The sequence below is a fragment of the Quercus suber genome, unplaced genomic scaffold, assembly GCF_002906115.3.
Source record: "Quercus suber isolate HL8 unplaced genomic scaffold, Cork oak 2.0 scaffold_3B, whole genome shotgun sequence".
NCBI lineage: Eukaryota > Viridiplantae > Streptophyta > Magnoliopsida > Fagales > Fagaceae > Quercus > Quercus suber.
The window spans coordinates 2,710,742-2,725,895 of NW_027071805.1; the positions used below are offsets into that span (position 1 = coordinate 2,710,742).

A 15,154-nucleotide genomic window follows, 5' to 3' on the forward strand; every position below is an offset into this window, starting at 1 on the left:
AATTTGGTCTTGCATATGGTGCAATTGTTATTCAATTGTGAAATATAAGTTGTTGCAGTTTTTCTTTTTGCTACGATAATGTAGTGTCCGCTTAAGATTTAAATGATTGTATCACAGTTTCCCTTATCAATATTCAGGATTTTACATTTTATTTGATCCGGTAGCCCACTTTTTAGCAAAGGCAGAGGTTGAAGTTATGAAGAATGTTATCGGTCTCTCTGTGATGTCACAGCCCTCATGCTACCATTACAGCCATTAATTTAACAGAAAATTATTCAAAAATTAAAACCTGGTTAATAAAAAAACTAATTACAATTGTTATTTGGTTTCAAACCATGTGCAAGTTGAAAATATTCATGTTAAAGTAGCTTGTGATTGTGAAGACTGTTTTAAAAAATAAGAAAAGCATAAAGAAGCTATATTTCTTAAAAGGAGTTGAAGATTAACTTTTTACTTACTAATTCAAAGTGGGAATTCTCTTCTTACAGATTGTTTCTACTGGAGCTTAGCATGAAAGTGCTTGTGTTCGATACATAAGCTCAAATCAAGAATCCTAGTGTGTCTTAATTCTATCAATTTCCAATTTTCCATGCAAACAAGACCTGGTACCATCGCAGGTCAGATTCAGCTCTAGATTTTTAGGTGTTGAAAGTTGAAACTCATCTGATGCAGATAAGCTAGAACTATTTAACACACAAAATTTAAAAATATGAAAAATAAAGATAGAAATAGAACATAGGAGTCAACACCTAGACTTGTTTAGAATTAGAAAAATCCTTGGAGTAAGCACTACGATATGTAGGCAGCGCATAGAAAATTTTATTATAATTTAGGGTTTGTTTGGATACCGCTTAGTTTGCTGAAAACTAAAAACTAATTACTGAAAATACTGTAACAAAATAATTTTTAAAAGACAAAACACTGTTTATGCGTTTTTCACAGGTTGGCTGGTCCATAAACAGTGCTGTGGGACTAGCAAAAAAAAAAAGGCAAAACGCGCAAAACTCCTCAGGGAGGCTTAGTTTTATTAGATTTTGGAGACACTTGTAATTTTTATTTGTGAATTAAATATAGTTTTTATTTTAGGTCCTAGTATTTAATTAGGTATATAGTATTTTTATTTAAAGTCTAGGGCATTTTTGTAATATGTCATTTGGATTTCCAGTTTATATCTAGGGTCTAATATCTATTAGAAATATGTGATTAAATGATTAAATTTATTATATCTCAATAGTTTAAATTTTTGGGACAATCAGTAAAACATGATATTGGAGGAAGATGTCATAAATTGGATCATGTATCCTTTGCTTTACCCACCATTTAAAATCTCAAGAAGTATGTGGTTAAATGATTAAATTTACCGTACTAATAGTTTAAACTCTCCTAGTGGTTTTTCCTTATTGGATGCTAACTCTAAACAAGCCTATAAGTGCTAACTGTAGGTTCTATCTTTACTTTTCCTAATTTTAATTTTAATTTTGAATTATTCTTGTTTTTCTTGCGGCAAATTTAGTATTATAGCAAAAAATTTGATTTGTATGAAGATCATTATTAGTCAACCGAGACTAGGTAAAAAAAAAAAAAAAAAAAAATCCTCATGGATTCTCCAGTACTAAAATTTTTGATTCCCCACTAGCCACCATTAATCATTGTCACATTTATTTAGGGTCTGTTTGGTTGGAGAGATTTTAGGGGGATGGAAAAGGGGGGAAAGAAAAGTGGAGAGAAAACGATTTTTTTTTTGGTGTTTGGTTGAAGAGAAGAGATGAGTGAAAATTGGTGGGGCTCAAATGTTTTCTTCTCAGGCCACCCAAAATGTTTTCTCCCTAAATCAAGGAGAAAACTGGAGAGAAGAATTGCAGATGAAAAAACCCATGTGCTCATTGCACATGGGTTTGTCATTTTCTTCTTTGGTCTTATTTATTTATTTATATATTTATTTTTCTTTGGTTTTTGTCTTTTTATGTACCCCTCATTTGAATTTTTTATTTTTTGCTCATTTGTTTTGGATCCCTTGTCTTGTGTTGTTTAAAAAAATAAAAATTTGAAGTGTCCATGCACAATTTTCTAATAAGAAAATGTGTTACTTTTTGTTTTCGTTAATAAGGACATAATTGTAAATTTATACCAACTCCATTTTCTATCATCTCATTTTTTCTTCTCAACCAAATAAATGAGTTTTGTCATTTTTCCACTTTTCCACCATCCCAACCAAACACATATTAGAAAAAAATTAAATTTCTTCTATCCTTCCATTTTTCCACCCCTCCAACCAAACAAACGCTTAAATTAGTTTGAGAAAAAAAAGTCAAAAATCTCTAATCTCTCCACTTTTCCGCTTGTGATGTATTCTCAAACCATAGTTTGAGCAAAAAGTCAAAAATCAATTTTTAATTAAGTTTGGTTCCTTATTAGCGCTTGTGGATTACTCAAAGTGAAATTTGGGGTGAAAACCAAATTCGAAGTAGATTTTGACTTCATGGATTAGGGTTCGAGCTTAGAAAATGCCCCACTTAAGAAGATTTTTTGTCGCAATGCAAGTAACAATGAATTTAAGAAACTAAACGTGACTACAATTTTTAAGAGACTAAGTTCCAATACCTATCTCTAAGTTATTTCAATACCATTGATTTGAAGTAAACTGACTTGAAGTAAATTAAATCAAATCTAACTAATTTGAAGTAAACAAATTCAAAGTGAATGAGAGGAGAGCAAGAGTCATGAATGTTAATATGATTTCAATTGCCAATGACTTATAGATCAAATGATATTCCTTCTATTATAATAAAGAATGAAGGGTAAAGTCGTGTGTTCAAAATTCACTGGATGTATTAATAAACTTATCGCTAGAAATAAATAAAATAAATAAATAAATAAATAAAGAAGAAGATTTCAACTAACAAATATATGAAGCTGGTTAGGGATGTGTTTGACTATTCACATAATGGGAATTGGGAAGCACTAGGAAGTTGCATGGAAGCAAGGAAGGTTGTAATCTGCTGCAGTTTAAGAGTTCAAAAGTCATAAAAGTTGATTAATTTTTTAAGTAGGGAAGAAAGATAAGATAAGACGATGGGTTTGGATTTTCTTTAATTGAAAAGGTAAATGGAAGAAGAATGACACGCATGTACGTCATTGACATGCAAAGTCGTTTTGTTTGACTCTTGTTACATCATTTTCAACCAATCACAACAATGATTCCAATTTCCAATGTTCCGCATATATATGATGAATGTTTTCGAAATCCAGACGACTAATAAGAGAATAATAATTAATAAAGAAAAACGAGGTATTTTAAGGTTCTTAAAGGTCTCACTTGTTGGGTCCCAATGAAAAGAATCTAACAGAGGTTTAAGAGATTCTACAATGGTGTTCACACTATGAAGGTAGTGAAAAAACAGAGAGCAAAAGAGAAAATTTCAGACAGAGATTAGAGAGAGAGACGAAGAGAAGATTTCTGTAAAAAATGAATTCTTTCTTACTCATTACATGTCAAGTACAGTATATATATATATAGCTTACCTGATCTAGTAACAGACTAAGCTAATCCCTAAATTCTAGGGATGGATCTGTATTTTACGGAGGAAGATTAGGAACTAACTAACTAATATTTACCTACCTTAACTGCCCAACTGATCTCAAAAATGCACAGAGTACACGGTGTAAGTGAAGCTCATTCCCCAGAGATGAAAACGCAGCGTTTGAACTAACATTCTAAGTTCTAAACGCAGCGTTTTATTTAAATACATTTACACTATATCATGATATAAAAACGCCACCGTTTGCTGTAGTGTTGAAAATTAGCCGTTGGGCATTTGACTGGAACTAGCCGTTGGGCATCTCTTGACCAAAACCATTTGTTGATACAATGGTTGTACACGTATTCTTAACACCAAGCACCCAACATAACTATCAGTTGGAAATAAATAACTTGATTAATAATTGATGCAATTATAAAATAAATATAATTCAACTATAAAAGTATAATTATTTTTGTTGATGAAAAGTGAACCAAGAAAAATTTATTGATTTTCCAACAAATTTTCACTAAATATATAAACTAAGAAGAAGATAAAAAGTAATCTAACAACTTATTATATATATATATATATATATAAAACAACTGTTTATTAAAGGTTCTAGATCCACTGCTCTAATAATTACTACTATCTGTATTATGTAATCACCCTCTTACTTATGGGAAGGGGCGAGTTTTATTTAGAAAAAAAAATTAAAAAAAATAAAGTACCAAACACTAATAGTCTTTATAAACTTGAGAAGTTTTTGGTAGAAATAAACTTGAGAAGTTATGACTTGTGACATACATAAATTATATCATGCTATCGTACGCCTGAGCACACAAAATGTCAAATATATATATATATATATATATTGAGAAACTGACAACTGACTTCGCTTTTTTTTTTTTTCAAGCCGATGTTTCACCACTTACTATCGTACGCCTGAGCACACAAAATGTCAAATATATATATATATATATATATTGAGAAACTGACAACTGACTTCGCTTTTTTTTTTTTTCAAGCCGATGTTTCACCACTTTAATGCCCCCATTAGGTTACAAGTTTGCGTTACTATTCCCTCAAAAAAAAAAAAAAAGTTTGGGTTACAAAAGCCGGCCACAAATGACAAATATTTAAATCTTATTTAGTTGACAAAAATGTAGAGATATACACTCATTTGCAGGGATGTTCCTCTCTTTAATTTTATCATTTGGAGAGGGCATGAACCATTTAATTATTATTATTATTATTTTTTAAGGTGGAGTCCTTTTAATAATGAGCAGTATTATTTTCCAATAAGTACGAAGAGTGAGAACTAAGTGAACACATACAATTTATTACTATTCTATTTTAGTAAGAGTCTTATAATTCAATTTGCTGATATCTTTTAGGTGTTTTTAAGAAATTTAGAATTTAATTATCTCCTATATTATTGATATATTATCAATAATCTTTTGATAAAATGATATTTTTTAGTCTTTCCAACAAAAATGACTGCATTTTAGTCATTTTACATGAAAAAAAAAAAAGTCATAGATTTACCGAATGATTGGACGGCACGATTGTTCAGCCAAGGCCCACGGGCTAAAAGCAGTTTTATAAATAAAAATGAGTCGGCAACACCTCATGGATGAATAAAGAGTACAAGTGGAGACTTTGATAAGGTCTTAGTTTGATGATAAGGGTGTAAATTAAAGTCAATAAATTGAGAAACTGTGGCTGATTTTTTTGTCTTTATATTGCTTTGATTTTCCTCCAATATTCTTTGACAACAAGCACAATATATGTCTTAAAATTTCCCGTATTGGTATTGTACATACTACATAGAAGGCCGTGTCCATCAGTTTTTTTAATAACAAAATTAGTTTTTTTTTTTAAATAAACTAATTTTTATCTATTTTATCACATAATTAACATAAAATTATCAACAATTCTCTTATTTAGTAAATAAGTTTTTTTTAAAAAAGGGTTTGACTAGCTTCTAACTCTTAGGTGAAATCTTGCATTTGTATCTTGTATAGTGTAGCAATAACTGGGCACTCAACGAGCCCCTTTATTGGAAATTAATAAAGCGATCCTTAATAATTTAAGACTAACAAGTAACATATTATTGAGAGGAAATGAACAAAGTCAATAACAAACTATTTGTTATAGGATTATAACTTATTTTTTAGCCATGATTGTCACAATTCTGACATGCATATCATTTTTACACAAATTCATCATTTTTTCTTTGCCACTTACCATTTTATCACATTAAAATTGTGAAAAAAAAAAAAAAAGTTGTGATCTTAAATTTTATTATGACAAATATAATTGAAGTTTGGCCAAACGCAGAGTCATATTTTGTCAAAGGCGTGATTGGCACTTTCTCTTTGAGTTGGGCATTGGGGAAAGTTTCGAATCATTAAGCAGAGGGATAAAGGTCATGTATAAGTGAATTACCATGGCAAGTTAAAGTCAAAAAAAGCATGTGGCTTCTCTTCACCAGAAGAACCAGAAGGTCAAAGCCTTACACATTATATATATATATATATATTTTTTTTTTTTTTGATAAGCACACATTATATATATTTGTTTCTCAATTCAGCATAACTTTTATTTTTGGTATATTAGTAAGATATAGCAGATACTAATGACATGTTTTGTCTAACTTATTTTTAATCCTTCTTTTTTTCAAAAAATAGTGTTATTTCAAAAAATTGCGCTCACAAAAAAAATAAATTTGCCCAGAGTTTTGTAATTCAAATAGCATTGCCTAGTGTTTTTGACAAAAACATATTGGGTTCAAATCTCGTCACATATTCTATCAAATTATAAAAAAGAAAGAAAGTAGAATTATTATTATTTTTTTTAAATTTAAAAAGTGATGTTTCAAATCGTGGGGCATTGGCATTTTGCTAACATTTGCCTGCTTTTTATTTTTTAATATATAAGTATTATTGATGTTGATTTTTTTCCTTTGGGGGGTAAAAATTGATGTTGATTATGCTCTTTGGCTGTTGTTGACTTCTTATTCTTCTAGTAAAAATGGTTCAATATATAGTAGCAACTTTGTGATGGTTGAGAAAAAGTCAAATAATTCCATTAAATAAAATCACATGAAGGTATTGAAAATGTCAAATAATTGTATATTACAATGTGATAGTCATCCTTTTATCATTCCTCCACTAATTTGAAAGTTACAATATTCTTCAAATTAATGAAATAGATGATACAACAATCGTAGGTAGTGACAACAAGAAACAAGAACAAAAACAGTAACATTAAAGCTAATAAAAATTTTATTCCTCAACTGAAATTTTCTAATATTAACGACGTCCGTCAAATTATTAAAAAAAGAAAAGAAAAAGGATTATAAGAACAACTATTATAACCTGAAGATCATGATGAATTAAACGCTTCAACATTTCATGATCTTCATGAAATTGTGTACAAGGATTGAGAAAATTTGAAGCTTGATACGTCCTCTCTTGGGAGGCAGCTGGACTTGCTCTCCATTGCACCTTTTTGCCTTCACTCTTAACTCTTGTGGTTGGAACTTGATATTGGCCACTCTTCTTTGATCCATATTGAAAAACCAAGCTGTGCCAAATGGGAGTATTTGAGAATGAGAGAAAAAGAAGAAGTTGGTTATCTCAAAATTTGCTTCCAAATATCTATGGATATATAGGGGAACGAATCATGAATATCTTTTTTTATTTTTTTTTTTTTTTTGATGGCCGAAAGAATCATGAATATGATAATGATATGATTTGGACTACAAAAAGTGTCTACTTGGCATCGACTTGTTTGACAATGTCATTATAGGACAAAAAATGAAGACATGAATACATTTGAGAATCACAAAGGAAGTTGCATCGAACCCACAAAGGTCAGTATCTTGGGTCCGGCGACTATTTGCTGATGCAGTTTTGGTGTTCAAAAGTCATAATTTGAGATGGTTAATACTGTTACATAGGGAAGATTACTTAGGAAAAGGAAGACCTGGCCCCATGGCCACTATATATATATATAATTATGACGGGTGGTAATAGGTGTTTCGGATGCATGCATCTTCTCACTCACAGGAGGGTGGATTCCACATGCATCCGAAACATCTTGTATTTTCTCGTTTGACATACATGAAATCACTTCATTTTAATCAATTTCAATAGAGAACATCAAACTTCATGTCTCTGTGGGGGCCCAAAGGGCCCCTGACCTTAAGAAAAAAAAAAGTTGGTATATTTTCTACAACCTTTCTTTCAAAAATCTTAGCCCACTCTCTACAATTTTATATTGATTTTATTATAATAACATTTGCATTAGTTGTTGTAAAATAGCATTAGGCTCCAAATTTTTCCAACCAACCTTAAAATGCACCTACATCAGTTTATGTATTATAAAAAATAGAGAGATATGATTTAAGATAACAATAAAAAATTGATAAGGCAATAGATTTAAATGAAATATAGTGTAAAATAAAAAATCTGATGTAGGATATTTTGAAAAATGATAAAATAAAAAAGTATAAATATACATAAACTTTTGCATTAATTGATGTGAATGCTATAATATAATAAGTGATGGGTATGTGAAATTAGCCATACAGCATATTGGACAATCATATTAAGTGAGGAAAAAAGATGTGGGCCGGTTTTAAAAGCAAATGAAGGAGTTGGGCCCTTAAGGCCAAATGAAATAGATGGCTCAAGTGTGGAACGGACACAGCCAATAAGTCCAGGCCAAATTAGCAAACAAGGAGTTAGAGGGAAGATTAAAAAAATTGCAAGAGACAAAGGAAAGGCCCAAGAGGTGGTGAAGTCTGAACAGGGCCTAGAGGTAAGTAAAAAAAGAGAAGTTTATGATGATACATTCTTTATTTCTGATAGAAATTTTCAGAAACGTTTATGTGAAGGGGAACAAGAGGGGGGGGGGGGTGTTATTTTCTTTGATGAAACGGCGGTGACTGCAGCGCAGCACCACCTAGAAAAATGATTGCACTAGGGTGGAACTGCCGAGGGCTTGGGAACCCCCGGTCAGTTCGAGTGTTGCGTGAGCTCGTGCAACGTTGGAAGCCAAAAATTGTCTTCCTGTCGGAGACAAAGATGAAGAAGTATCAGATGGAAAAGGAGAAATTCAAAACTGGGTTGTTGAATGGATTAATTGTTCCTAGTGTTGGGAGGAGTGGGGGATTAGCAATGTTATGGAGTAGGGATATCAAAGTGGATGTTCAGGGATATTCAAGAAATTATATTGATGCAGTGGTGACTGACCCGGAATCGGGCTTTAAATGGCGTATCACTAGTTTCTATGGAAGGCCTGAAACTCATTGTAGAAAAGAATCCTGGGATCTCTTGAGAAGCCTTATCCAAAAGTACCAACTTCCGTGGTTATGCTTTGGTGATTTTAATGAAATAGTGTCAGTGGAAGAGAAATTGGGTGGGGTACAAAGGGCTAAAAAAAAAATGGATGATTTTAGAGAAGCAATACATCAGTGTGGGTTCAAGGATTTGGGTTTTGTGGGTCCTGAGTTTACATGGTGTAATATGCAAGAGGGTGAAAATAGAATGTATTTGAGATTGGATCGCGCTTTAGCTACTCCTGATTGGGTTGATTATTATAAAGATGTTAAAGTGCATCATTTGGTGGAATCCACATCTGACCACTATGCTTTGTTGATAACTGATGCTACTGTTGTTCAGAAGTATACTAATAGACGGAGATTTCAGTTTGAGGCTATGTGGACAAGAAGAGAGGATTGCAGAGATATTATACAAGGAGTCTGGAGTGGCAGCCATGAAGTAAACTCTCCTATGGGGATAGCTGCTAGATTGAGATGTTGTGCTGAAAATCTCTCTGAATGGAACAAAATGGTATTTGGAAATATTCCAAGGAAAATTCAGGAGAAAAAGGAGACTCTCAATGCACTGGTATACAGTGACAGAAATGGCAGCTTGGGTGGTGAAATCAACATGTTAAGAAAGGAGATCAATGAGTTATTGGATAGTGAAGAGATAAAGTGGCAACAGAGATCAAGGGTGCAATGGTTAGGCCTTGGGGATAGAAATACGAAGTACTTCCACACTAAGGCTTTTGATAGGAGAAGGAGAAATACTATTAATGGTATTATGGATGAAAATGGAAATTGGCAGGATTCGACTGATGGTATTGCGAAGGTGGCAGTGTCATATTTTAAAAATATATATTTTCCATCTATCCCGACTCGCATTTCGGAAGTCCTTGATACTATTCCGACTAAAGTCACGGAGGAAATGAATCATGGTCTTATTCAAGAATTCACAAGGGAGGAAATTGAGACAGCACTAAATCAGATGCATCCAACAAAAGCCCCAGGTCCGGACGGTATGTCTGCTATTTTCTTCCAAAAATATTGGAATATTGTTGGTGATGATATTATATGCATGGTCTTAGATGTTCTTAATTCTAATATGTCTATGATAGAGATTAATAAAACAAACATCACTTTGGTGCCAAAAATAAAGAACCCCACAAAAATGACAGATTTTAGACCAATTAGCCTTTGTAATGTTGTTTATAAACTCATATCTAAAGTGTTAGCCAATCGGCTTAAAAATATCCTTCCTCAGATTATATCTGAAAATCAAAGTGCATTTCTATCGGGTAGACTTATTACTGACAATGTACTTGTAGCTTTTGAACTTATGCACTATTTAGAACATAAGAAGGAAGGTAAGGATGGCTTTGCGGCCATAAAGTTCGATATGAGTAAAGCATATGATAGGGTGGAGTGGGGTTTTATAAAACAAATGATGGAAAAAATGGGTTTCCATGAAAAATGGATAAAGTTGATCATGCATTGCATCACTTCTGTTTCTTACTCTATTCTTGTTAATGGTGGTGCTTATGGTAGTATTACTCCTACGAGGGGTCTCCGTCAAGGAGACCCAATTTCGCCTTAAATCTTTCTTTTATGTGCAAATGGTTTTTCCTCTCTTCCTAATGATGCTGCTAGAAAGCTCAGAATAAGTGGAGTATCAATATGTAGAGGATGCCCAAGAATCACTCATTTGTTTTTTGCAGATGACAGTCTGCTATTTTGCAAAGCAAATAGTCAAGAATGCCAAGCTCTCATTGATATCCTCCAGCTATATGAAGATGCTTCGGGTCAGAAAATCAATGTGGATAAGTCTTCAGTCTTTTTTAGTAACAATTCCCCGGATGAAAGAAGATGCGAAGTGTTGAGTATGTTAGGCCATATGCAAGATACCCGCCATAAAAAATACCTTGGCTTACCCTCAATCATTGGCAAGTCAAAAGTTGAAATTTTTGCTGAAGTCAAAGAGAGGGTGGAGAGAAAATTATCGGGGTGGAAGGAGAAATTGCTATCAGCGGGTGGCCGAGAGATCCTTATTAAAGCTGTTGCCCAAGCTATTCCAACGTACACGATGAGCTGTTTCCAGATCCCAAAGACTCTTTGTGATGAGATTGAAGCAATGATGAGAAAGTTTTGGTGGGGTCAAAGGGGTCAAGAATCTAAAATTGCTTGGATTAGTTGGAAGAAATTGTATAAGGCTAAGATCAATGGAGGAATGGGGTTCAGAAATTTACAGGCTTTCAATCTTGCTATGCTTGCTAAGCAAGGCTGGAGATTGATTTCGAATCCTAACTCTTTGGTAGCCTAAATCTATAAGGCAAAATATTATCCGCATGGTGATGTTTTTCAAGCAAAACTTGGTGCTAGTCCTTCTTATACTTGGAGGAGCATCTTCAATGGGTTGGAAGTAGTGAGAAGAGGTACTTGATGGAGAGTTGGTAATGGGGAGAGGATTCTTATTTGGGAGGATAAATGGCTTCCTACTCTAATAACCTACAAAGTTATCTCCCCCCCAAAGCCCTTTAATGATTATCCTAGAGTCTCGGCGCTTATTGATAAGGAAAGGAAGAGGTGGAAAGATGATGTAGTGCGAGCTTTATTTTTGCCTTTTGAAGCAAGAACTATTCTGAGCATTCCCCTCAGCCACAACTTTCCAGAAGACCAAATTATATGGGTGGGCAATAGAAAGGGTGAATTCAGTGTTAAAAGCGCTTATTATATTGCTGTTGGGGTGATTGATAATATGGAGGTAGGGGAAAGCTCTTCGGGTGATTCTAGGAGTCCTCTATGGAGAAAGCTATGGCACTTAAACATTCCTCTCAAGGTACGTATTTTTGCTTGGAAAATGTGTATGAATGCTCTCCTTACATTTCTGAATTTGCAAAGAAAAGGTGTTAATATTTGTGACATTTGTCCAGCTTGTGGAATGGAACCTGAATCGAATCTCCATATTTTTGTTAAATGTGAAATAGCTAAAAGAGTTTGGAGATGTTGGTTAGATAGTCCGGCTGACCTGGTGAATGTAAATATGGATATTGTAGATATTGCTATGAAAATTCTTGATTCTGGTACACCCAGTGACTTGGAAATCTTTTTTGTGGTGGCTTGGGCGATCTGGCATAATAGAAATAAAATTGTGTTTAAGTCTTTAAGTCAGGTTCCTGATTATATTTGGGGTTTTGCCAAAAAATATATCATTGAGTTCAAAAGTGCCTCAGCTGCTTACTCTCAAAGTTTGCCTCAGTCAGAAGGAAAATGGATGCCGCCTCCTCCAGGTGTTTTCAAGATCAATGTTGATGGTGCTACATCGGAATATGGTAGAAACTCAAGTGTGGGAGTTGTTATAAGGGATTCTGCTGGTGATGTTTGTGCTGCGTGCTGTACATCTCTTTAGGGTCAATACTTGGTTGAGGAAGTGGAAGCGCTAGCTATGGAGCGTGGCCTCCTTCTTGCCAAAGAGCAAAAGCTTCCCCAAATTATCTTGGAATCTGATGCTTTAGCAGCTGTCTATAAGGTAAATACTGCTGAAACTAGTGGCTGTCTTGGCCATATATACCAAGGGATTCATAGTTTGCTCACATCTTTTAGTAGCTGGAAAATTAAACATGTGAAAAGAGAATACAACAAGGTCGCACATGAGCTTGCACAGTATGCGAGGTTGAAAGAGGATTCTCAAGTCTGGATAGGAGTTTGTCCTCCTATGGTGATGCAGGTTGCTCAGGAAGATGGTAGATAGTTGTACTGTGTTGTGCTTTTATTTTTGGCTTTGTTGTACTATCTTTTCCATTTGGCAATGAAGTTTAGGTGTTTTTGCTTTCCAAAAAAAAAAAAAAAAAAATCATGTTAAATAAGCAATAAATGCTCAGCTATTACAGACGAAAAGCCTAGAGAAAGAAGACCATTGGAGGTAGCATCAATAACCTCATTAGTCATTAAGACATTAAAAGCGTTGCCAAAGACATTAAAGCCACCATTGAAGATCTCCAACGACTAGGAATACATAATCTATATAAACCACCTAAAACCTAAGAGAAGGTACATACATATACTTAAAGGATTTTGTTAATGTGTGCCTTAAGGATACACATTATTTTTCATTTTTGAAAAAGTTTTTCTAGGAAATTGAAAAAATATTGACAATTTTTTCAATTTCCAAGAAAATGTTTTCAAAAATTGATGGCTTAATGTATGCCTTAAGGGCACACATTAACCAGACCCATACTGAAATACACCCTCTATTCTTATTATCTCTCTCTCTCAACGTTTGAATTTATCATTGGAGACTCATTGATTAGCACCACACCGTCGACCTTAGAGGAAGAAATGTATTTGTTATTATATTGCAGTTATGTGCCTGTTATTTTTTCAACAATGAGGGGGCAGTGGGAAAAAAAGTGAATGTAATTTATTACAATGCTGTGCTAAAACCCATATAAATAATCTTTTAATCAAGGTCATGGAAATTTCACCCATTAACAAAATGTAAAATTTGCTCTCAGATCCATTACTTTTCAGCCATGTTACTCAATATCAAACTCCATAGGTTACTAAAATATTGGATATTATGGTTTTTCAGACTCGAAAATATTGGATGTTATGGTTTTTCAGACTCGAGCTAAAACAGTTCTCTGGCCAAAGGTCGGGGAAACTTTCAATCAGATGGACACTGCCACAATGGAGCTTGAGTGTTTTAAAGCTTTACAAAAGCAAGAACAATTAGCAGCTTCACACTGGATAAATAGTATCTGGAAGGAAGTTCGGAAGCAAAAGGAGCTCGAACAAACCTTACAGAAGCGGTATGGGGATCTTGTGGCAGAGCTAGAGAAAATGCAACACCTCATGCATGAATACAGAGTACAAGCACAAAATCAAGAAGTGATTGCAGCCAAGACTCATGCTCTGGAGTTGTCTAAGGCTCTAATGATGAAAATGCAGGCCAGCAAATGGATGTTGAACAAGATCATGCTTCTGTGAGCCCAAAACCTGATATGGATGCTGATGGCCAGAAAGAGCACCCTCAACCATGCATGGATGAAAACTTGCCGAGTAACATGCCTTATGCAGAGGGAAAGAGCACCACAATTCTACAAGGTACTAGTTTTGAAAGGCAATGATATTCAGCTCTCGCATTTGGATAGAGAGAACTCTAACTGAGCCCCAGACATGATGCATGTGGAGGAAAATAAGGTCGTTATCGACTCTGTTGATAGGGCCTCTGGTGACATATGACTGTCGAGGTTACCAAAGAGAATCCACATATTGTGGATCACCAGAATGTATTGGAAGCCAGAATTCTAGATGGAGTTTTTATCAATCAAGAAGACTAGTCCCAGAAATGGTTGGCAATGATGGTTGTGCTTATGGGGGGTGCCATGTGTGGCCTCTAGTGGGAAAGGGAAGGTTATAAATCAGCTGGCAATAGCATTAACAAAACGCCAAATGTGTTGATGCCGGAGGAGAATTTGCCTTTTCTGTATTGTGATTTTTATTGAGAAACAATCTGGATTTGGCAGATATGAATGCCCACTTCCGAGCAGATTATTGCAGGGTTAGACAGTTTCTGAATTTTGCGGTTCCTATGAATTGATGAAATCTTCAATTAGAGATTGTGTTGCAGCTGAGTGGTAACCTGACCTTTGGTGATGTTCTTTGGTTTTCACAATTTTGCAATTCAGGTTCATACCAGAACTGGAAATCAATTCTGTACCGTTTTGTTCTGTTTAAACACAAACCAAAAATAAGAAAAAAGGACATGGTTAAGGTCTTAAGGATCTTATTTTGGTGAATGAGAAGAGCTTAATTTGGTCTTGCATATGGTGCAATTGTTATTCAATTGTGAAATATAAGTTGTTGCAGTTTTTCTTTTTGCTATGAAAATGTAGTGTCCGCTTAAGATTTAAATGATTGTATCACAGTTTCCCTTATCAATATTCAGGATTTTGCATTTTATTTGATCCGGTAGCCCACTTTTTAGCAAAGGCAGCGGTTGAAGGTATGAAGAATGTTATCTGTCTCTTTGTGATGTCACAGCCCTCACGCTACCATTACAGCCATTAATTTAACAGAGAATTATTCAAAAATTAAAATCTGGTTAATAAAAGACTAATCACAATTGTTATTTGGTTTCAAATCATGTGCAAGTTGAAAGTATTCATGTTAAAGTAGCTTGTGATTGAGAAGATTGTATTAAAGAATAAGAAGAGCACAAAGAATATATATTTCTTAAAAGGAGTTCAAGATTAACTTTTTACTTACTAATTCAAAGTGGGATTCTCTTCTTATAGATTGT

At 34.0% G+C, this 15,154-nt stretch overlaps 1 protein-coding gene across 1 annotated transcript; it reads left to right on the forward strand.

Annotated features, from left to right (window-relative positions):
* The first annotated feature begins 11,652 nt into the window (after positions 1-11,652).
* Positions 11,653-12,259, forward strand: LOC111992658 (uncharacterized). The gene is made up of 2 exons (XM_024024520.1): positions 11,653-11,689; positions 11,784-12,259. Exons 1-2 carry the CDS (start codon positions 11,653-11,655, stop codon positions 12,257-12,259), a joined length of 513 nt encoding a protein of 170 aa, XP_023880288.1.
* Positions 12,260-15,154: the final 2,895 nt, after the last annotated feature.

Coding starts and splice junctions, on each gene's coding strand:
- LOC111992658 (XM_024024520.1), top strand. CDS start 11,653: ATGGAGAAAGCTATGGCACTTAAACATTCCTCTCAAG. Junction 11,690..11,783: donor ACTTAAACATTCCTCTCAAG/GTACGTATTTTT, acceptor ACATTTGTCCAG/CTTGTGGAATGGAACCTGAA.